Here is a 23,024-nt window from a genome sequence, read left to right as displayed (position 1 = left end):
GAAACCTTTTGGTTTTAATGTAAGGTGTGGTGAAGAACCGCTTTCTTACCCCTGACCCCTTGTCCCCTTCCCCTTCCTCCCACTCCCTCTCTGGTCCTTCTGAAAGTGCTGACTTTCACCAGCTCCTGTTTCTTTGCACAGCCTTTTTGGGGTAGGTGGAAATCGCTCTGTTTCATTCCAAGGCAGGTGCTGGCCCCAGTCCATGCATAATAATAGTAATAATAATGATGATGATGATAACGGCCATTGCAAGTGGCTGGAAATTTCCAGTGCTGCAGCCCTGAATGGGTGTGGCTTTCTGCCTCCAGTGGCCTGCTCTTGGCTTTTCTGTGCTCAGCTGGATCTGGAGGAGGCTGAGGATGGGGGATGATGGGCGGGTGTGAGGGAGGGAGTGCTGGAGAAGGAAAAGAGCTTCTTGTAGATTGGGCAGGAGCCAGTATATTGGGCATCGGGAAATCCAGGAGCTTCCAGGTAATGCAGTCAGCCTGAATTGCCCAAAGCCCCAGGGTCCCACTTCAGTGGGAACAGGGAGGAGGGCGACTCATTACCGCTGTGACGGGCAGCCAGGAGGACTCTCAGGGCTGTGTGGAGGGGCCCAAGAGCGCCAGTCACGTGGTAGCCCTGCAGAAGACCTTGCTGACCTCGAGGGCTACTAGGGATGTTGTTGAGATGGTGTGAATGGAAAAGCATTGCCAAAGAAATAAAAATGAAGAGCTCTAGATATGCAAAGAAGAATATCAACTCAAGAAGAAGACGATGTAAAGGAATAATTTCCACCGATCCAGGTGGCGCACGCCTGCAATCCCGGTACCTGGGAGACTGAGACAGGAGGATCGCAGGTTTGAGGCCAATGCGCAGTAACTCAGTGAGACCCTGCTTCAAAATAAAAAGTGTTGGGGGTGTAGTTCGAAGGTGGAATTCCTGGGTTTAATCTGTGGTACCACAAATACAAAAAAAGGAGGAGAAGAATGAGGAGGAGGAAGAAAAAGAAGAAGAGGAAGAGGAAGAAGAGAAGGGGAGAAGGAAGAGGAGGCAGAATAAGAAAGGAATTCTCCCTGAGATATTATTTCAAAAATAATAAGATAAAAAAGATATTTGCAAAAGCAAAGGCTGTCATTACTGAAGGCAGCAGGCTGAGGAAGCTCGGCGTTTCCTCTACCCGCAGCCCAGGCGCCCAGCGACCCCACAGGGTCTCCTGGAGCAGTTGCGATGGGTGTCAGCCCAGCGGGCCCTGAGCCACCTTGTCCCAGAGGTGCCCCCTGACTTTCTGCCCACTCTTAGGGATATTATGATACAGTCACCCAAGCAGAGCGGGCAGCTGCCATTGGGCTGTTCTTTGAATTCGGAGGGACCCATTTTTCTGTTTTTCTCATGGGCATTTGAAAGTGGGGGGGCCAGGAATTTGAGAATCTCAGTGAGGAGTCTGGAAAAAGCCTGAAAGGTGGATGCCTGGGATCCGAAGTGGGCAAGGGCATCAGCAGGTGTGGGGGTGTGGGAGGAGCTGAGCTGGGGTTCCTCCTGGGTGCTCCTGTGCCCTGTAAGGGAAGCCCACCCTTCTCTTCCTCCTCCTGATCCTCCTGCTGCTGCTGCTTCTCCTCCTTTTCCTCCTCTCCCCCCTTATTTTGAGTTACTGGGGAGGGGCACTCCACCCCCGAGCCTCACTCCCAGCCCCTTTTCTATTTTGCATCAGGGTCTCCCGGGAGAGTCTTGCCACATTGCTGAGGCTGGCCTTGAACCTGTGATTCTTCTGTCTCAGCCTCCCAAGTGCTGGGATTACAGGCGTGCGCCACCGCGCCTGGCTGCAACCCTTCCCTCCCGTGAGTCCATGTGAATTGTGCCTATTGGGTTCAGTGTGCTGTTTCCGTACATGCACATACGGTGCGCACGTATCCGGCCGAGCCTCCCCCTGCCCGTGCCCTGCCCCCTCCAGTCCCCGAGGAATCACTGTTCTACTTTCAGACAGACATTTTTTTAGTTTGCACAAATGATAGAGGATATACTGCACTTGCCTTTGTGTGCTGTGCTTATTTCGCCTAATATAATGCCCTCCAGTTCCATCCATTTGGCTGCAAATGACAGGAAACTATTCTTCTTTGTGCCTGAGCACTACTCTACTGTGTACATATGTTGCATTTTTTTTTAATCCATTCTTCTGTTGTAAGCACAAGGCTGATATCATATCTTAGCTGTAATAGATGGTGCCGCAACCCACGAGGCTCTTCCTTTAAGTAGGTTAAATGATGGGCCTGGGCACAGATGTGATGTGCTTGGTTCTAGTCTAGCTTTTATTTAATTCTTATTCTTTTATTCTTAGCGGTACTGGGGATTGAACCCAGTGGCATTCTACCCCCAAGTTATACCCAAGCCCTATTTTTTATCTTTTATTTTTGAAACAGGGTCTCACTAAGTTGCGGAGGGCCTCACTAGCTTTTAAAAAGGCCACTTCTGCCAGCCATAGGGGCGCGTGCCTGTAATTTGAGTCTAGTGACTCAGACGGCTGATACAAATTGCAAGTTCTAGGCCAGACAAGCACGATCCTGTTTCAGAATTAAATAAATAAATAAATGAATAAATAAGTAAATAAATAAGAAATGGCTGGGGAGTCTGACATGGGAGCCACTTGTAATCCCAGTACATGAGAGGTTGAAACAGGAGGATCACAGGTTCATGGTTGGCCTCAGCTACTTGTGAGGCCCTGTTTCAAATACAAGAGTAAAAAAATAGGGCTAGGGGTGTAGCTCGGAGGTAGAATACCCCTGAGTTCAATCCCTAGAATGGCCCCCCCCAAAAAAAAAAGGCTGGGGCTATAGCTCAGTGGTAGAGCACCTCTGGATGCAATCCCTAGTAGAAATAAATAAATAAATAAATAAATAAATAAATAAATAAATAAATAAATAAATAAGCAAGCCAGCCAGCCAGCCAGCCGGGCGGGGTGGCACACACTTGTAATCCCAGCATTTGGGAGGCTGAGACAGGAGGATCTCAGGTTTGGGGCCAGCCTCAGCTACTTTCATGAGGTCTTCTGCAACTTAGCGAGACCCTATTTCATAATAAAAAATAAAAGATAGGGCTGGGGGTGTAGCTCGGAGTTAGAATGTTCCTGGGTCCCATCCCTGGTACCACACACACACAAAAAAGAAATGTATACATACATATTACACACGTACATACATAAATACATGCATACAAGGGCAGCATCTCAGTGAAGTTAGGGTGGGCTTTTCTCAGTACTCTTTCTCCCAAACTGATATAAAGTGATGTAACCAACAGACTGTAGATCGATAAAGCAATAGAAGGGTCTAGAAGGGAAAGGGATGCCGATATTTGCTCTTCCTTTATTTTGAAGTCTTATTTCAAACCCTGCCTTCTCACAGAGGCCCCCTTTTGCATCTTACCTCAAGGAACACCCCACCTCTGCACTTCTAGTGGGCCAGGTCCTGTGAGATGCTGAGAACATCGCCCAGTACAGAGCGCCTGTAGAAGGGTGGCTATAGACTCTGACAACGACTGATTTTTCTTCTTTCCATCCTCATTGCCTGGGCCTCTTATTTTTTAGCCTATTGCCGATGGGCTTATTGTGGTCTCCCCGGAAGGAGAACGAAAGCTTCATGAGGATGCGGAACTTGGCTCATTTGGCCGGCTAGGACCGGGAACAGCTCTGGTAGACAGTTGATACTTAATTAAACATTTACTGAATACATGAAGACAGGCAGGCAGCCTTCCTACAGAAAACGTCACTGTTTTCTTTACAGTGAAAGGACCCTATGAGCCCCTAGCATTACTCTGTGTGGCAGGGAACCTTGGGGTCCTGCATATCCTAAATCTTACTGGAGATTTAGGACACGCTGTTGCTACTTAGCCAGGGCAGGCTGTGCTGTGGGATTCCCTGAGCCTTGTAAGGATGCTCAGCGGCATCCTCGGTATCCTTGGTCTTGACCCACTAGAGACCCCAGCAGTACACCCGCCCCTGTTGTGGTGTTTCCAAATGCCCATTGCCAAATGTTCTTGGCGGTGGTGGGAAAATCCTCGGGTTGAAAGCCACTGTTAAATGGAACCCAGGGTCTCTACAAGCGGCGCTTTACTGAGTCGGCTCCACTGGTGCACAGGGGCAGCTCCGTGCGCGCCAGCGATGCCCCCGTGCTCCCGATGAAGCCGTTCTCTTCTTCCATCGCTCCCCCAGTTACGCATCAATCACATCACAAGGGGAAGGAAGACAAAAGAAGCCAGCTCAGGGGACACACGTCTTTTATGGTGGCAGCGATCTCTCAGATGTCAGCGGGAGATGTAGAGTGAGGAATAATTAGAGCATGTAAACAAAGAGCAAAGCCATGGGCTGTGGCCCGCGCAGGCACCAGCTGCGCTCGGGGTGGCTCCAGGGGGTTTCTGCAGACGGGACTGACCCGCTCGGCGCTCCGTGCCCAGGCTTCCGTGTCCACTGGCAGTGGCGGCCTTGGCCGTGGTGTGGCTGGCCTGCTGCTCCACTGGGACAGAGGCGTGGCTCTCAGGGCGGCACGTGGGTCTGAGGACTCATCGTGCTGGATCCAACAGGGTTGGGAGCCCCCTTTGCTTTCCTTTTTTAAGCAAGGCTAAGTGAGATGTGGCCACTCTTATTAAGTGGTGCTGCAGAGGACACTGAAATGAAGGATTAGGGCAGTAGTGATGTATTAGAAAAGTGCTCAGACTCTAGGAAGGCTGTGTATTCATTTTAGATGTTTAGTTGGAAACAATGAAATAAATATCCAAATCATTAGGTTCTCTTTCTTATCCCTGGTCATCATGGCCATGAGAAAATAAGGGATGTGCATGTATGTGTGTACACATATGTATGCATGCATGTGCATGAATATGTGTTTGCATGTATGCATACACATATGTGTATATCTGCATGCATGCACACACATGAAAATGTATCGGTGAATGCACATATATGTCTGTGTGCATGTACACGTGTATATATTTATCTCTTTGTGTGCATGTGCTTGTATATATTCATACATGTGTGTACATGTCTATGTGTGATGCATACATGTGCACATGTATACATAATGTGTATGTATGCATGTATATGTTTGAATATATGCATATATACACGTTTCTGTGTGCACACATGTGCATGTGTGTATATGTATCTTTATGTATACATATGTGCATCTGTGTGCATGTATATGGGTTTGTATATATGCATACACATGCATGTGTGCATGTGATGCACATGTATGCATGTGTGTGCACATATGTGGATGTGCACATGTGTGCATATGTGTATGCATGTATATGCTTAATGTGTATATCCATGTACATGAGCACATGTGTGTAACATAGCCTGACATACACTTTTTTGAAATTCATGAAGGAAACGTATCCAAGAAAATAGTTTTAGTGTCTTCTTAGCAATGGATGTATTTCTATGATTGGAATATAAGTCATTTCCTCTCCCATAACAGTGACACATATTTTATTTTATTTTATTTTTTTTTTGCGGTACCAGGGATGGAACCCAGAGGCGTTGTACCTCTGAGCTACACTCCCAGCCCTATTTTTTAGTCTTTTTATTTTTGGAACAGGGTCTCACTGAGTTGAAAAGGTCCTCACTAAGTAGCTGAGGCTGCTCGTGAACCTCCAGTCTCCATCTCCCGAATTCTGGGATTACAAGCGTGCCACCACGCCCGGCCTAGTGTCACATATTTTAAATGGAAATATTTATTTGCTTGGAACCTTTTTTTATGTGATAATAGGGTTTGAACCCAGGGGCATTATACATCTGAGCTACACCCCCAGATCTTAAAATTTTTTATTTTGAAACAGGGTCTAAGTTGCTGAGAGTTTTGCTACATTACTGAGGCAGTCCTTGAACCTAAAATCCTCCTGTCTCAGTTTCCTAAGTACTGGGATTACAGGAATGTGCTACCATGTCTGGTGCATAATAATAATTACAGTTTTGGAGTTATTTTTGCTTGGTGCTATGGTCAGATAGCTTATATTTTCTCAAAATTCACAGGTTGAAATACTTACCTTTAAGGTGGCTGCAGGCAGTGGGCCCTTTTGGAGGTGATTAGGTCCTGAGGGTGGGGCCATTGAGAGAGGCCCCCTTCTACCTCACGAGGACACAGCTCAGAGGTCCATCTATGAAATCAGAAAGCCTGACCTCACCAGGCGTGAAATCTGTGGGTACTTTGACCTTGGATTTCTGGCTTCCAGAATGATGATTAATTTCTGATGTATATAAACTACCTAGTTTGTGGTATTTTGTCATAGCTTCATAGATAGATTGTGATACTTTTTTTTTTTAAAAAAGAAATATCTGCTTTCTTTGCCCATGGGAGGGCTCTTCCAACCTGGTGTCCTTGGGGATGAAAGTGGAGGTGCTCAAGTAGTTGGTTGAGACCCGAGTCTGCCTCCTTCCCGTCGAAATTCTGTGCTCTGTTAGTGGTCCACAGGGTCAGGGCTTCCTCCGATGATTTTGGGAGAGAAGCTCATGGACCACCCTGATTTCATTTCTTTGCTTCTAAATGGAATGAAACTTCTTGGGAGCTGATGAGACCTGTTGACCAAGCATCCGCGAAGTTGAAGGTCAATCCCTATTTGTTAAAGAGATGTGGGCATCAGATGCAGGCCTTTGCCTGCTTGGAGTGAAACAGTCCAGTTAACTACCAAGGCAGCACCGAGGGCGGTGTGGTTGCCGTCAGGCCAGCGGGATGTGACTCTGGGTGTGTTCCTGTGCTGCGACACTTGCTGTCTCTTCCCTTGGAGATATTTCTGTCTGGGTTTCCTCCTCTTCCCATCTCACAAGAAGCACAAAGATGGTGACTTATAGACACATTGACCTTGGATCTTTTGATAGGCCGAGAGCTAAATCTGTTGTACCAGTTGTTGGCATGAATGAGACAGACAATGGGGTTTGCGTGCAGGCCCCAGTCTTTCCTGGTGTATGTATTTTCTATTTCTAGGATTAGCACCAACTCCTCACATCTTGTGTCTTAGAACCTCAAAAGTCCTCCACCCAAAAAGCTGTCATCTTCCTAACTAGCCCGCCTAACCTGAGAGCTGAGTTGTGCAGAGCCCAGCTCAGCTGACCCTGGAGCTCCTGGAAAACATGGTCCAGGTTGCCTGGGCACCAAAGGCTGGGAGGGTCTGGGGGGCTGCAGGGTGCTTTAGTGAACCTACTGCTTCTTGTTTCAGGGTGCAGCAGAAGACCCCCAGATGGCCTTGGCCCTGAGCTTCGACCCTGCGCTGGTGAAGAAGTCTGATCCAGAAAGCCCCACACTTATGCTCCCCAAGAGTGACCTATCTATCCGGATAGGTAGCGCTGGGCTCCTTTCAGGCAAGTTCTCTGCTGCATTTACTGAGCTGAGCCGCAGTTCAGACTTGGGGCCGGGGCTGGGACAGGGAATGGTGGGGGAGATGCCAGGCTCTCTGTCTGTCCCTTCCGATTGCTCCCCCAACCACTGCGTGGAGCTAGGCTGGCATTCCAGCTGGGTGCTTTTGTTTCTCTTTTGTTCTAAAAAATACCTGTTCAAGTATGTAGGTGATAATGCCACCTTTCAATCCTCTTTCTGACTTGGATAATCGGGCAGGGGTCTCTTTAATGGAGACAGGTCCACTTTGGGTAAAGAGTGCGGGCATCTGTCCCAGGGCCTCCCCCCCTGTGGTGAACCCTGAATAACCATTTTTGCTTATGTGACTGTCTTCTTCATTGAGCTGGAAGACCGTGGAGATGTCTCTCATTCATTCTGTTTGAAATCAGAAAGAACAAAGACACTGACCGCATAGGGGGGCCTTTTCTCTTGCCTGAGAGGGAACTGTCTTTCCAGAGGAATCAGGGAGCAATTACTAAGTCTCTGGGCCCTTTGAGAAGTTGTGGATGTCTGGGAAGAGGTGTTTTGCAGCTTCAGGGGCAAACTCTCCCAAACTTGCCACAGGCCACCTTTTGCTGAGGACTTCGGGAGAATTTAAGAGCTAGTTAGCATGAGAAGAGTCCCATGCCTTTCTTTCTCCATGGCTTTATTTGGGAAGTCCTACATTTAATCCTGCCAATCTCCAGATGCTGTGATATGTTTACCCCTCTCTATAGACCACCTACTACCATGCAAAGGATGTGGAGATTGGGTAGCTCCCTACTTACCACTCTCTCTTTATTTGGTTTTAGAAATTTATAAAAATCAAGGACATGTTTAATCTTCCATCCCATGCACATCCTCCCAGCTAGCTAAAGCTGCTACACGTCTTTCAAGTTTTCAGGACGCAACATGTATATCTGTGCTACTTCTCCAATTTTAAACTGATATAAGAGTTCTTCTTATTATTATTTTTGCGGTACTGGGTGTTACGGTTTGGGAGAATATGGTTGTGGGGAAACTGTTCCCCAGGAACCTCTGTGAGGGTCCCGGACACACTTTCCCCCAACCCATAACAAAATCCCAAATGACCAAAACCAGAAAAACTGCGGGTTCTTGTCCTAAGCTAAGAATAAATATGCATAGCTTGGACAGTTGCTGAAGATTTAAGGAAGTTTATTAAAAAGATAGAAATACAGAAAATAGAAATACAGAAAATAGTTACAGCCCCATGCCAAAATGGCATGAGGTGGGAGGGTGGCCCCGGGCCAACTCACCACTCCCCAGATATAGCACGTGGACCAGAATTTTTATACCCACAACCTCCATCTTGTTTATGCAATTTTGATGTGGTGAACGTCCCTGTAAGGTACCTCCCCCAGCAAGGTGTGGCAAAGTGTCTCCTTTCATGAAGGTCGACCCCTCCTACCATCTTAGCTGGGTTATCATGTAGATCTGTCTTTAGATAGAGAAAGGCCTAGTTCTCCTCTCCTATTGACTTGTTAATTACTTTTAGCTATGTTAATTTACATTGGAATAGTTGCCTGCTTTTAGGCAGAAACCAAGTCCTTGCACAGATTTGCCCCTCACCCAATTTTTGAAATATATTAATAATCATAGCTTTCTCAAATCTTCCTAGGCCATTCCCAATGCTGGTACACTGGGGATAGAACCCAGGGGCATTCTACCTCCCAGCTACACCCCCTGCTCTATTTTTTATTCTTTATTTTGAAACAGGGTCTCACTAAGTTACAGAAGGCCTCACTAAGTAGCTGAGGCTGTTTGGGAACTGCGATCCTCCTGTCTCAGCCTCCTAAATGCTGGGATCACAAGTATGTGCCACCACGCCCGCCCGGTGTTAAAAACAAAAGCCTTAAGAACCCAGGCTGGCCTTGAACTCCTGGGCTCAGGTGATAGCCCTGCCTCACCTTCCAGAGTAGATGGTGTTATAGGCACGTACTACAGTGCCTGGCTTCAGTCTTTTGCTTAAAGCTTCTCGTACCATTCACTGTACCTAGGTTGAAGCCTCAGACCTTTATTTAAGGTTTCCGGTCTGAATCTAATCCAGGCATACAGACAGGAATATATAAGCAGAAGTAAAATAATGAAGCTGGTCCAGACATAGACTCAACCACTACAACTTCTGGCTTTTTATCTTGTACCTGTGTGCCCACGGCTGCTGGAGAGGCTTGCTGTTTAGGACCTGGGAAGGAATGACTTTATGTAACCTAGGTGGAACTTTTATGTTCCCCAAATCACTATTTTGTGTGCCTTGGTTAGGGCAATGGTGGTTTGGTGTCCTTCCTTCCTTCCTTTCTTTCTTTCTTCCTTTCTTTCTTTCTCTCTCTCTTTTTTTTTTTTTTTTTTTTTTTTTTTGCGGGTCTGGGGATGGAACCCAGAGGCATTTGACCTCCAAGCTACACTCCCTGCCCAATTTTTTATTCTTTATTTTGAAACAGGGTCTTGTTAAGTAAAATAAAAAATTATGAAGTAAAATAAAAAATATGAGTATGGCGGAGTGTGAAAAACACGAGAGAGGTCCGGTACACATGGCAAGTAAAGTTTTAATGGCATGGCTCTCCCGGGGATCAGGGCGAGGCACCGTGGGGCCCGCGCGCCTGTCCGAAGCTAGGGGCTCTCCTTTTCAAGGTATGCATCTCGCGAGATGGGGGTTTACTCGCGGGAACGCCCAATTCTCGCGGGGGGGGGGGGGTTCGGCCCCCCCCTTGCCCGTGCAGAGGTCATGTGACACAAAGTCACACGAGTGCAGGACCCAACTTATCAGGTCTCACTGAGTTGTGCATGGCCTCACTAAGTAGCTGAGGCTTTCTATGAACACACGATCCTCCTGTCTCAGCCCCCCAATGGTGTCCTTCCTTGAGTGAATTGAGGAGACACGGTTGGTGCCTGACCACTGCCTTCGTCTGAGTGATCCAAGGGGAAGAATCCTTCCCTGTTTCCACACTGATATTTTAGTTTTCTATAGCATTCTCTAGGCTGAGATGGCCTCCAACCTTGGGGAGAGCGCACTTAAGTTAGAGCCCGCCCCTGGCTTCTTCTCAGTGGCCTGGGGTTCAGATGAGATCCTGCAGGCATTTTATGTGAGAAACGGACTCTCTTCTCCACTGCGCTAATCCTCCCGCCTCCCACTGCTTCTCGCAGGGGATATAACCAGGGAATAAAAATTCATTGCACACAAGCTCAAGTCAGAGAGAGTCAGAAGAACACATCTGTCCGCTGCCTCCAGCGCACAGCTCATTCATGCTCAAAGTGGAACGCTCGGGGTGTTGCCCGCTCTCCTTCAGAGTGCAGCTAAGGACTGTCTCTGGCCATGAGGGTGGGAACCGTAGCCCCCGTAAAACTTGTCATTTTCCCCACCGAGTCCTGAACACACAGGTCTTTCTGGATTCTAATGAGCAATACCAGGCTCTGGCTTCTGTGCGCCACACTAAAGATTTTGCAGTCCTAGACCTTATTCCATTCTATTTCTTATCTTTACAGCTACAGGGGTGGGGGTAGGAGGAAAGAGATTCAATGCCTGTCAATTGCAAACAGTAAAAAGTGGTGATCTGAGCCGGGCACTGGAGGGGGTGCCTGTAATTCTAGTACTTGGGAGGCTGAGTTAGGAGATTCGCAGGTTCAGGCCAGCCTCAGCAACTTAGCAAGCCCCTCGGCAACTTAGCGAGAGTTGTTTTAAAATAAAAAATAAATAAATAAAAAGGGCTGGGGATATAGCTCAGAGTGAGCGTACGAACGCATGCACGTGCGCGCACAACCAGACACACATACGCACAGTGGTAATCTTTTTTTTTTGTAGTACTAGTTATGGATAGGGCTTTCTATCTCCAGGCTACACCCCCAGACCTATTTTATATTTAATTTGGAAACAGAGTCTCACTAAATTGCTAAGAGCCTCACTAAGTAGCCAAGGCTGGCTTTGAACCTGAGATCCTCCTGTCCCAGCCTCCCAAGTAGTGAGATTACAAGCGTGTGCCACCACACCCAGCTTAGTGGTGATCTTTTTGATGCCCCCACCCCACCCCCATGGAGCGATGGCAAGGACAGTGCCAGGGGGAGCTGTTCTTCAGGAGAGACTTAAGGGTGGCTGAGTCTTCGTGGCCAACCCAGGGTTAAGTGGTGATGGGAGGCCCTGGGGGAGGGACATGCAATTCTCTCCTCTTGTTCCCGAACACCAGGCATAGCCTGTTACTAGGTTACCAAGCATCCCTCTCAGCTGTGGCTAAATGTCCAAATACGCAGGCACACGCAGCTCTCGGGGACTCCAGGATGGTTTGCTGAGCCGGCCATCTCATCTCACCTGATCACACCTGTGGGTGTCAGGCACCTGGAGACTGATCGGCCTCTCGCGCTGCTAATGGGTTTTTGATGAGGGGCCTCATGCAGATCCAGCCTGCATATGTATTACTTGCACCATCTGGATTTGCCCTTAAGCCGCTGTAACTGGAGCAAGGAGATTGGTTTAATGGGTAGTTAGTGAGAAACGCCAGCCTTTAAGAAAATAATATTGGCATTGCTGTTATCATGTCCCATAATTGGTTCAGCAAGAGGAAAAGCCATAAAAGCCACAATGGGAGGCAGGTTCAGCTGTTCTGAAGGGTAGCAGCAGCCAGGCTGGGAAAAGCATTTGTGAGATATTTTCCTGCCAAGACATCCTGCTGCCTCGGCATCTATGTGTTGAAGACCCCACTCCACATAGTAAAACTCGGCAAAAAGCCCCGAGAAAGAGGTATCGTCTCTGGCAAAAAATATCCCCCACTTTAGATATCCTTCATAACTATTATTCTCTTGGTATTCTTTTAACTCTCTACACGAATTGCTCTGATGATGTGAGATCAGAAATTGAGTCCGTGGAAATAAACGTCCTTGGCTTTGCTCAATAGTAAGGAAAAAACTGGCCAGAACTCAGATGCTGTGATAAGCATTCCAACTGCAGCAATTACAAAGGGTCTCTGACCCTCACTATCACTAACTTAGGTTAAGCTATTAACTCCGGTAACCGATAGCTCAGTTTAAGGAAGCAGGTTGCAGAGGGTTTGTGATAAGGAAATGGATTATTAGAGACCAATAGGCCTTTAATAGGCTTTTGTCTAAAAAAGAGTGTTCAGCAGTCAAGGAAATACATCTGACAACTAAATCCAAGAACTTCACAGTGTTATTTGTGGTGTCTTATTGGCCAAGCTGTGTTGTGAGTTTTTGTAAGCTTTCAGACTTCAGAAGGCAAAGCGGATGAGATCTGAGAGACGCCCATCACATCTCCCTGGACCGCCACAGCTCCCCATGCTTGTCATATGGATATAGATGGAAACTTCAAAAAAGAAAGAAAAAGAAGATTCCATGAGAAGGTGTATTCTCCAAGCCCTGGGCCTTGGGCGTGCCTGTATTGCCTTTGGAATTTACCTTTGGACCTGCCCTGCTGCAATATCGGAAGAAAGATCCGGGAGCTTATCTCCTAAATGCTGGACTAGTCATTTACTATTCTCGAGGCTGGGGATATTTTGGGATTTAGCTAGGGCAGAAGTCTTTTTTAATACTATCAACTTCTCTCTCTTTTCCCTCCCTCTTTTCTGCCCCTCCTTTCCTTTCTCCTTTTTTAAATCTCTTTCTCCCTCTCCACATTCCATCCATCCATCCATCCATCCATCCATCCAACCAACCATCCATCCATCCCAACAATCTTTCTTTGAATCAAAATAGAACAAGGATTAAAAATAACAAGTGCCTTTTCTCCCAATTTCAAATCCCTTACAGTTTAGTCCCCTATCTTATACATAATCATTGTTTCTTGTGAATCCTTTTAGAATTATGTTTACGCAGTCCTAATTGACACTGTGTCCGGTACTTTGTGGTTTTACACTGAATACATTCTGGCACTTGTTGCAGGCACTCCTGGATCCAGCTGATTCTTGTTATTGGTCATGAACTGGCATAATTGATAGTCTTTTAGGTTCATTCTAGTCTTTTGTTATGATGAAGGATGTGGCAGAGATAATTTTAATACGCACATGTTGGTGGATAATTACACTGCTGAGTAAATTCTGGAAATTATACCAGGGGATTTTTACATCTAGGGTCCATGCATGAGAACCAAAGGGTTTAGGAACCTCCTGAAATTTCATGCAAACTTTTTGTGCACACAGGTGCTTTTGGAAGGCACAGAGTTATATTTTCCACCATTCTCCAGAAAGTTCCATGACTCTAGAGTATCCCAGGCATTGGGCTTCTTTACCTCAACTTCCCTTATTCAGCTAAGTTGGACTATTTCCCCTTCAACAGCACCCTCTTTAGGCTAAAGAAAGGGTCATTTTGCTCTCTGCTTTTGGGGCTGAGACTCGTAATGTGGGTTTCTTTATTAAAGGCGTGGAAATGAAGTACAGTAGCTATTATTATTTTGGGGGGGGGTCTGGGGATGGAACCCAGGGGCATTCGACCTCCAAGCTACATTCCCTGCCCTATTTTTTATTCTTTATTTTGAAACAGGGTCGCACTAAGTTACAGAGGGCCTCACTGAGTAGCTGAGGCTGCCCACGAACTGTGGTCTTCCTGTCTCAGCCTACCCAAATGCTGGAATTACAAGCGTGGCTTACAGTATCTATTAAAACATGCCGTACAACATTTTTTTTTTTGCAGAAGGTTGAAAAGTAAAGGACGTCATAATAAAAGCAATAATAATATTATTATTAATATTATTGATATCATGGATGTTAAATAAAACAAGGAAGATAGTGTAGATGGCTTGAACAGGCTCCGTGTAGGTGGCATAAGAACATTCGCGTGTCCTGGCTCTTGGGAACATCATCGGGCAGACGTACTTCATAGATTCCTCGGCTCCTGAGAAGTGTTACATTAGGCTCGAGTAACACTTAGCACTCTTTCTGCTTCCCTGATTTTTTTTTTCTTTTCTTCTTGAAAAGTAATTTCAATCTTCTGAGTTAGGCAGTCATTTTGGAGTGTGTTTTGGGGGTGTTTTTGGAGTGTGTTTTGAGGATGCATTTCAGAGTGTGGCTTGGGTCTAGAGGCAATTTGGCATTTACATGAATTTGCCCAGGCTGCCGCAGCAAAATATCACATATTGGAAGGCTTAAGCAGCAGGAATTTGCTGTCCAAAAGGCTGGAGCCTGAGCGATAGGTGTCAGCAGAGCTGGCTGGTTCCCCACAGGCCGCTCTCCTTGGTGTGCCGTGGCTGATTTACGCTGGGTCTCCACACAGCCGGCCCTCCTCGTGTTTATGTTCCAATCTCCGTTTCTTCTAGGACACCAGCTCTATGACCTTGAGGGCCCACTTTAGTAAGCTCGTCTTAATTGAATAGCCACTTTAAAGATCTCATCTCCAAACCAGCTACTGTCTGAGATCCCAGATGTTAGGACTTCAACATGTAAATTCGGGCCTTGGGGAGAGGTCACGATCTAGCCTATTGCGGCACCGAACCATCTTTTGAAACCACGTCTTTCTACAGATCGTCGCCAACCAACAGGAGCCCCAGGTGGCAAGAGGGCCCGGTCCTCTGTTTTTTTCTTTTCTTTTCTTTTCTTTTTTTGCATTCTTTCTTTGTATTCCTAGCTCCTTATTTAACCCCATATCTGGCTGTGCCGAAAGAGTTGATGAAAGCTGGGATGTTATGCAGAGCAGCTAGCAAGTCAAGTGATCTTAGTCTGATTATGTAAGACGGGTTAAACCCCAGGGCTCCCCACCTCCGCCATTGCCCGTGACGGTGGGCTCGAGCGGCTTTTGGGGAAGTCCATGTGTGGCAGCACTCACATGTGCAGAAGTACTCTCCTTAGTGAATTCGCTTCCTGTGTCTGCCGTCCTAAGGTACTACAAGCTTGGTGCTTCCAACAACAGAAATCTATTCTCCCACACACAGTTCTGGAGGGTAAAAGTCTGAAGCTAAGGTGTTGCAGGGCCAGGCTCTCTCTGAAGGCTCCGGGAAGGAGGTGGCCTACTTCTCCACCCTTCTTATGGCTCTCGGCCAGCCTCTGCTTATAGCTGCATCTCTCCCGGCTCCCTCCCTGTTATGATGTGACTGCCATCCCTGTGAGTGTGTCTGTGTGTTTACGTCCCAAACTCCCTCTCCTTCCTCTTATAGAGGCATCTGTTATTGGATTTGAGGCCCATCCTAAACCAGTATGACTGCTTCTCGTTTTAAATTTAAAAAGTTATATTTTATGTTTAATTGACAAATACTAATTATATCTCTTTGAAGTGTACAGTGTGATGTTTTGACATGTATTTAAATGATGAGATGATTAAATTAAGCCAGTTTACATATCTATCACTTTATATATATATTTTGAGTGTAGGGGGCAAATATTTAAAATCTTCTCTTTCAGCAGTTTTTTTTTTTTTGTGGTTCTGAGGATGGAACTCAGGGGCCTTCTACCTCTGGGCTACACTCCCAGACCTATTTTATATTTTATTTGAAAACAAGGTTTCACTAAGTTGCTGAGGCTAGCTTCAAACCTGTGCAATCTTCCTGTCTCAGCCTCCCAACAACTTTGAAATATACATTTCATCATTAAATATAGTCACCATGCTATAAAATAGATTTCAAAAACTTCTTCCTTTTGAGCTGGGCATGGTGACACATGCTTGTAATCCCAGTATTTGGGAGGCTGAGATGGGAGGATTGTGGATGTCCTCAGCTACTACTTAGTGAGGCCCTTTGCAACTCAACGAGACCCTGTTTCAAAATAAAGAATAAAAATAGGGCTGGGGGTTTAGCTTGGAGGTAGAATGCCCCTGTGTTCCATCCCCAGTACCGCAAAACAAAAAACAAAAGACTTCTCCCTCCTGACTTTATTGACTACTGCTTAACTATCCCTACTCACCTTCCCTCCTCCCTCCTTCCCTCCCTCCCTCCCTTCCTTCCTTCCTTCCTTCCTTCCTTCCTTCCTTATTTCCTTCCTTTTTTCATACTCAGGATGGAACTCAGCAGCATGCTACGTCTTAGCTACACCTCCAGCCCTGTATGTATGTATGTATGTATGTATGTATGTATGTATGTATTTGTACTGGGTATTCAACCCAGGGGCATTCTAACTCTGAGCTATACCCCCAGCCCTACTTCTTATTCTTGTATTTGAAACAGGTTCTCACTAAGTTACAGAGGGCCTCACTAAGTAGCTGAGGCTGGCCACGAACCTGTGATCCTCCTGTCTCGGCCTTCCAAGTACTGGGATTACAAGCGTGAGCCACCACGCTCGTCTTATTTTTTATTTTGAAACAAGGTCTTGCTAAGTTACCTCACACTGACCTCAAACCTGAGATCCTTCTATCTCAGCCTCCCAAGTACTGATTTGAAGAGTGAGCACTACCCTGCCAGGCTGCTTAAATAATTACACATGCCAGGACCCAATTTCCAGGAGGTCACATTCTGAGGTTCCAGTTAAACATGCATTTTGGAAGGTGGGCACTATTCCACACAATACAGTGATCAGCTCATTCTCTGAGCACAACAGGACCAAGCTTCCCAGTCAACTGTGTGGAGGGGCATGTTTGGTGTGTGTATGTGTGTGTGTGTGTGTGTGTGTGTGTGTGTGTGTAAGAGAGAGCGAGAGAAGAGGAAATGAGAGGAAGCCAGAGGAGGCTAATTCTGGCAGTAATAAAAACCCATTTAATTCATCCGGAGCCTTGGAGCAGCTGTGGATGTTTTGAAATATTCATTAAGTGTATACGGAGGAGTTAGGGATACTGTCTCCTTATACAAAATTTAACGTTTGCTTTTTTAGCAGTTCCCATCATATTTATAAGCGTTCTGACACGTTCACTGCAGCTCATAAGCCTGTTATAAACAGGAAAATGTGTTTTTAATGTGCTTTTGGGAAACAGCAGAGGACAGGCCTGGGCAGTGTCGGTAGCCCCCGTTAGGATATTCCTGTGGGGCTTTTATCAGTCGAAGATTTAGGAGGCTGCGTCCGAGGCCGGGCAGCTCAGTGACTTTCCATGTTATTTGGTTTTGTTTTCCAAATGCTATTTCTTTTTAACAGATGCTCTTTAAGCTGGAGAAGCACCGGGAGGCACTTGGGTTTCAAGTACGCAGGATCTCCAGGAGTCCTGCTTCTTCACTCCTATCTGACATTTTACGTTTTTTCCCTTTGCCAGTTAGGGAAAGGGCCTGATGGGGACCAGAAGCTGGTGTCGAGCCTGTGAAACTGGAAGTTAATTGATGCTCCTCTCTGGAATAGGGAGCTTTAGAGACAAAGGGGTCAGGGGAGATGCGGAATTGGGCTTTAGACCTGTGCAAAGGGCAGCAGCAATTCTAGCATCTGGGAAGGGTCTGTGCCTTAGGAGTAGGAACTTCCTGGTCTGCCTTCTGCCTGCCCTTGGGGTTGCATGGATTCTAGAATTCTGTCCTTTTTCCACCCTCCCTCCTTCCGTTTCTCTATCCCTCTCTCCTTTATCCTCCCCTTCCTTCTTTTTCTTCTTTTTTGAATTGAACCCAGAAGCATTCTACCTCCAAGCTATACCCCAAGCCCCTTTATTAGCACCATGCTTTAACCAACTGAGCTAACCAGCCAGTTCTAAGCCCCTTTAAAAATGTTATTTTTTGTGAAAAATCTCAATTGCTATGGCAGACATCAAACATGTGATCTTCCTTTCTCAGCCTCCCAAGTATTGAAAATTACATGGGTGTGCCGCCACACCCTGCTAAGTTTTATCTTTTACCTTTAAGTCTATGATCCATTTTCCTATTTTAAAAAAATAAAGTGTCAGAGTTCAAGATTAACTTTTTTTTTTATGATCCTCCTGTCTCAGCCTCCTAAGTACTGGGATGACAGGTGTGTGCCCCACACCTGGCTCACTCTGCTTCTTTCTGTCTAGGGCACTGCCCCTTTTAGAATCAGAAGAAGACAAAACTCTATGTCTCCAAGAGCTTTTTGGGGTCATGGCATTTGGGAGGTGGATGTTTGGGACTTGCCAGTGATACTCATTGGCTGACTGGTTATACGAATCAGAGCCAACCATCAGGACTCCTGACTCTTATTACCTCTTCTCATGCTGGTGAGGGAGGCAGGCCTTCTTGAGGGTACCAGCTGAGGGGAAGGCCCAGGGTGGCCTCTCACAACTCTTAGAAATCACCATTCTCTGCGATATTTCTCTGTGCATGCCGCGTTGCAAGTACCGATCCCACTCTTGACGGCCCCAGTAGTGGCCTGGCTACCCGGTAGACTGATCCAGACCTCGCTGGCTCAAGCAGCAGCAATAACTAGGAGGAAAGGGGCAACAGGAAGTGGTCGAGCTATAGAAAGGGCCCTATAGTGAAGCAATTAAGGTGACCAATCAGAGGGTATGGAATAGGGGAGGATGGAGCCTCTTTAAAAAGCAGGAGGTACATAAACATATGTATCAAAGTTAATCACCAAACAAGCATGAGATCGAGGGAGGGAGAGGGAATGGGATGGGGACTGGATGAGGGCTAATTGGATGATGTGTGCTTGTATATCCTCTCAAGTCTTGTATTCCAATGTGATGTATGATTACAATGCACCAATAAAAATAAAAAGAAAAAAAAAAGAAATCACCATTCTCTTCTGCAAGAGACCAGACTCAGGCTCATAGGTGGTCTTTCTGTACTAGGCCTGTGCAGGCTTCAGGGGGATCTGCTCCTGTCGGCCTTGGTGAAGGTCCTGGTGTTCTTTTAGGTCGGACAGACTGTGATCATGCGAAAACAGAAGGCATGGGCCCTCAAACACCTTCAAGTCTCCTTGGGAAGCAAATGTGGCCCATTTCCTTCCTTCCTTCCTTCCTTCCTTCCTTCCTTCCTTCCTTCCTTCCTTCCTTCCTTCCTTCCGTGCTAGGTATTGAACCGGGTTGCAGAGGGTCTCATCAAGTTACTGAAACAGGCTTATAAACCTTCAATCATCCTGTCCCAGTCTCCCAAGTACTGGGATTACAAGTGTGGGCCACTATGCCGGCCCATTTTATTTATTTATTTATTTTTATGGTTCATCATGGTCTATATAGACCACCAACAGTCTTAGAAGTGAGTCCTGGGCATGTCTGAGGGGCTCAGCATACAGAGTCTGATTCAGTGTCCACTGAGGCAGCAGCTCTCTCTGTGTCCGCAGGGGCTGCCGTCACCACATTGGCCTCGATGCCTGCGCCCACCAGATTTACGGCCCCTCTGCCACCAGCTGTCAAGTGAGATTTTATCCTAGTCTTGGGGCAAGCAAAGGAGTATCAGAGAGAAGACTGTCAAGCTGGGCGTGGTGGCGCACGCTTGTGATCCCAGCATCTGGGAGGCTGAGACAGGGGGGATCACAGTTCACGGACAGCCTCAGCTACTTAGACTCTTTGCAACTCAGTGAGACCCTGTTTCAAATTAAAGACTCAAATATAGGGCTGGAGGTGTAGCTTGAAGGTAGAATGCCCCTGGGTTCCATCCCTAGTACTGCAAAAACAACAACAACAACAACAACAACAACAACAACAACAACAACAACAACAACATAGGGCTGGTGGTGTAGCTCAGAGGTAGAATACCCCAGGGTTCCATCCCTAGTGCTGGAAAAAAAGAAAAAGATTATCAGCTGGCAAAGACAGCACAACCCTAGACCTCACCACCTGTGGGACCTTCTGTGAGAACACCGTCTAGGACGGGGCTGAGGCCCTACTGAGTCCCATGTTTTCTGCCTTGCCCAGAAGCAAAGCTCAAGGCTTAGTTGTCCACCCCCCCCCAGATATTTAGACCTGCCATCTGCCAGGGAGAGGCCATCTTTATCATCTAGAAGAAAGAAAGGCAGGCCCCAGGTATGGCCCACCTTCTAAATTCCCATGGTTTTCCTCAGGATCTCCATATATTCTGCAGGATAATTGACAAGGGCATTTTCTACTTGTTTTAGATGAGATATCACCTGGACCTGTGTCCTACAGCCTCACCAGAATAAGGGCATCAGTTTTCTTTAACTCAGACTTAATACAAAGCCACATGCCAGGTCAGTGCCCTTCTGAAAATGGTCTGGTGGACAGCCTCATCACAAAGCCCTACGGAGTCACACAAACTGAGATTCCAGGCTGCAGTGACCATTTCAGCACCCCCCATACAATTGCCCAGGTGATGAGGGGGGATTTATTTATTTATTTAATTTATTTTGAGGGCCTGGAGATGGAACTCAGGGGCATTTGACCTCCGAGCTACACCCCCTGCCCTATTTCTTATTCTTTATTTTGAAACCGGGTCTCACCGAGTTGCAGAGGGCCTCACTAAGTAGCTGAGGCTGTCCGCGAACCGCGATCCTCCAGGTCTCAGCCTCCCGAATGCTGGGATGACAAGCGTGCGCCACCACGCCTGGCTTGAATCTGATCAAATGAATTTTTAAGTTTACAAACGATAAAGCTCACCCTTTTGTGTATAGTTCTCTAAGCGATAAGAAGTACACAGAGGTCTATGTAAACGCTACTGCAACCCAGGTATAGAACAGTCCTATCACCTCTCAAAATACCCTTGTAGTGACTCCCCTGGGCCCCGCATTGTTTAACTTTGGTGACTGTTGAGCTGTCCTCTGCTCCCTACAGTTCTGCCTCTTTAAGAGCGCTGTTTAACCAAAATCAGTCTGGAGACTCCTGAGTCCGATTCCCCTCCCTTGGCATGGCGCATTTGAGAGCCCTTCAGGATGTCACAAGCGCCCAAGTTGTTCCTTTCTATGGCCGAATAGCGCCGTGCTGTTCTGTAGCCTCTCCGGCCCTTGAAGAGTTAGTTTTGTTTTGCGGTTTTAGCCATTCTAATGGGTGGGGCGGCCGCTGTGCTCCTAGTCTGTATTTGCCTAACGCCTGTGGATGTTCAGCGTCTTTTCCCGGGAGCACTTGCTATCTGTATGTCTCCTCTGGTGTCAAAATCTTTTGCCCATTTATGTTGTATATTGTTTGTGTTCCTATGGTAGAGTTTTGAGAATTCTTCCTATCTATTCTGGACTCAAATCCTTTGTCAGGTATACGATTTTCTCCTTGTCTGTAACTTCCTTTTTTTGTTCTCTTAATGATGCCTTTTCAAAATGTAAGTTTTTTTTTTTTTTTTTTTGGTGGTACTGGGGTTCCTGGAAGCCCTGCTACCTCTGGGCTACACTCCCAGACCTATTTTTACATTTTTATTTGGAAACAGGGTCTCTTAAGCCAGTGCGCGCGGCTGGCTTCGAACCTGCGCGATCCTCCTGTCTCTGCCTCCCAAGCGCGGGGATTACAAGCGTGCGCCACCACGCCCGGCAAAATGTAAGTTTTTTAAAAAAATTTTTGATAAAGCCAAGCATAGTGGCATATACTTGTAATCTCAGTACATGGGAAGCTGAGACAGGAGGATCGGTGTTCGCGGCCATCCTCAGCTACTTAGTGAGGCCCTCTGCAATTCAATGAGACCCTGTTTCAAAATAAAGAATGAAAAATAGGGCTGGGGGTATAGTTCAGAGGTAGAATCCTGGGTTCCATCCTCAGTACCACATACAAAATTTTTTTTTATTAAGTCTAATTTATCAGTTTTCTTCTTTTATAGATGCTATTTATGGTGTTATCTGAGAATTCTTTGCCTAACCCAAAATAAAAATATTTCTTCCTATGTTCCAAAAGTTTCATCTTTTAATTTTTTTAAAAAATTTGATTCTGGGGATTGAACTAAGGGGCACCCTACCTCTAAGTTACATCCCCAGCCCTTTCTACTTTGAAACAGGGTCTTGTGAAGTTACCGAGGCTGGCCTCAACTCTGCAATTCTCCTTCCGTAACCTCCCAAGTACTGGGATTATAGGTGTATGCTATCACACCCAGTGTTTTATCTTTTATATTTAGGTCTATGATCCATTTTACTATTTTAATAAATAAAGTGTCAGAGTTTGAAATTCACTTTTTTTCGCCCAGGATTGTTCAACTTTCCCTACACTATATATTGAAAAGATTATCCTTTCCCCATGGAATTCCTTTTCTGCTTTTGTAAAATTTAATTGACTGTATTGTTTTGGTTCATTTTTGGCTTGTGTTTCTATCTTTTAACCAAAATCATCCCCTCTTGACTACTATAGTTTTATAGTAATTTTGAAATCCCATGGTTTATGTCTGCCCATTTTGATATTCCTTTTCAAAATTGTATTGGCTATTCTAATTCCTTTGTCTTTACATACAGATTTTAGTTTGCCAATATCTATAAAAATTTGGATGGGATTTTGATTTGATTGTCTGGCATCTGTAAGTCAATTTGGAAAAACTGACTTCTTAATAATTCTGTCCTTTGTCTTATGAACATTGTATATCTCTATTTAAGCCTTCTTTGATTTCTTTCATTAGGTTTTTTGTGTTTTTTCACATATGTATTATACACTTTTGGTTAGATTTATACTTGTATTTTTTCTCACTTTATAGTACTGTATTTTAAATTTCAAATTTTAATTTCTCATTAATCGTATATAGAAATACAATTGATTTGTATATTAACCATATCCTAAAATGTTGCTAAGCCCATCTGTTAGTGACTAGAGTTTTTTTATATTTTATTTTGGATTTTCTTTGTTATGCCTATGAATAATGGCACTTTTACTTTTTCGTTCTAAGTCTTGTTTATTTCTTTTCCTTGCCCTATTGCACTGGCTAAGACTTGCAGCATGGTGTTGAATGGTGATGGGGAGAGCACCGTTCTTGCCTTATTTCTGATCTTAGAAGAAAACATTCAGACTTCTACCAGTAAGTATGGTGTT

General features: G+C 45.8%; 1 protein-coding gene across 4 annotated transcripts in view; it reads left to right on the top strand.

Moving 5' to 3' along the window:
- Positions 1-23,024, top strand: part of SLC39A11 (solute carrier family 39 member 11) — a gene marked incomplete at both ends in the record, with an annotated part of 391,992 nt that overhangs the window by 105,768 nt on the left and 263,200 nt on the right. For 3 of the 4 annotated variants that reach the window (XM_080712336.1, XM_080712334.1, XM_080712335.1), the window contains one exon: positions 7,180-7,321. In XM_080712336.1, the coding sequence (XP_080568462.1) occupies positions 7,180-7,321 (142 nt within the window). The remainder of the gene's footprint in view (positions 1-7,179; positions 7,322-23,024) is intronic. The other variant, XM_080712333.1, reaches the window with a different exon arrangement.

The sequence above is a fragment of the Muscardinus avellanarius genome, assembly GCF_963383645.1.
Source record: "Muscardinus avellanarius genome assembly, chromosome: 16".
Lineage (NCBI taxonomy): Eukaryota > Metazoa > Chordata > Mammalia > Rodentia > Gliridae > Muscardinus > Muscardinus avellanarius.
This window is presented reverse-complemented; position numbering and strand designations above follow the sequence as displayed.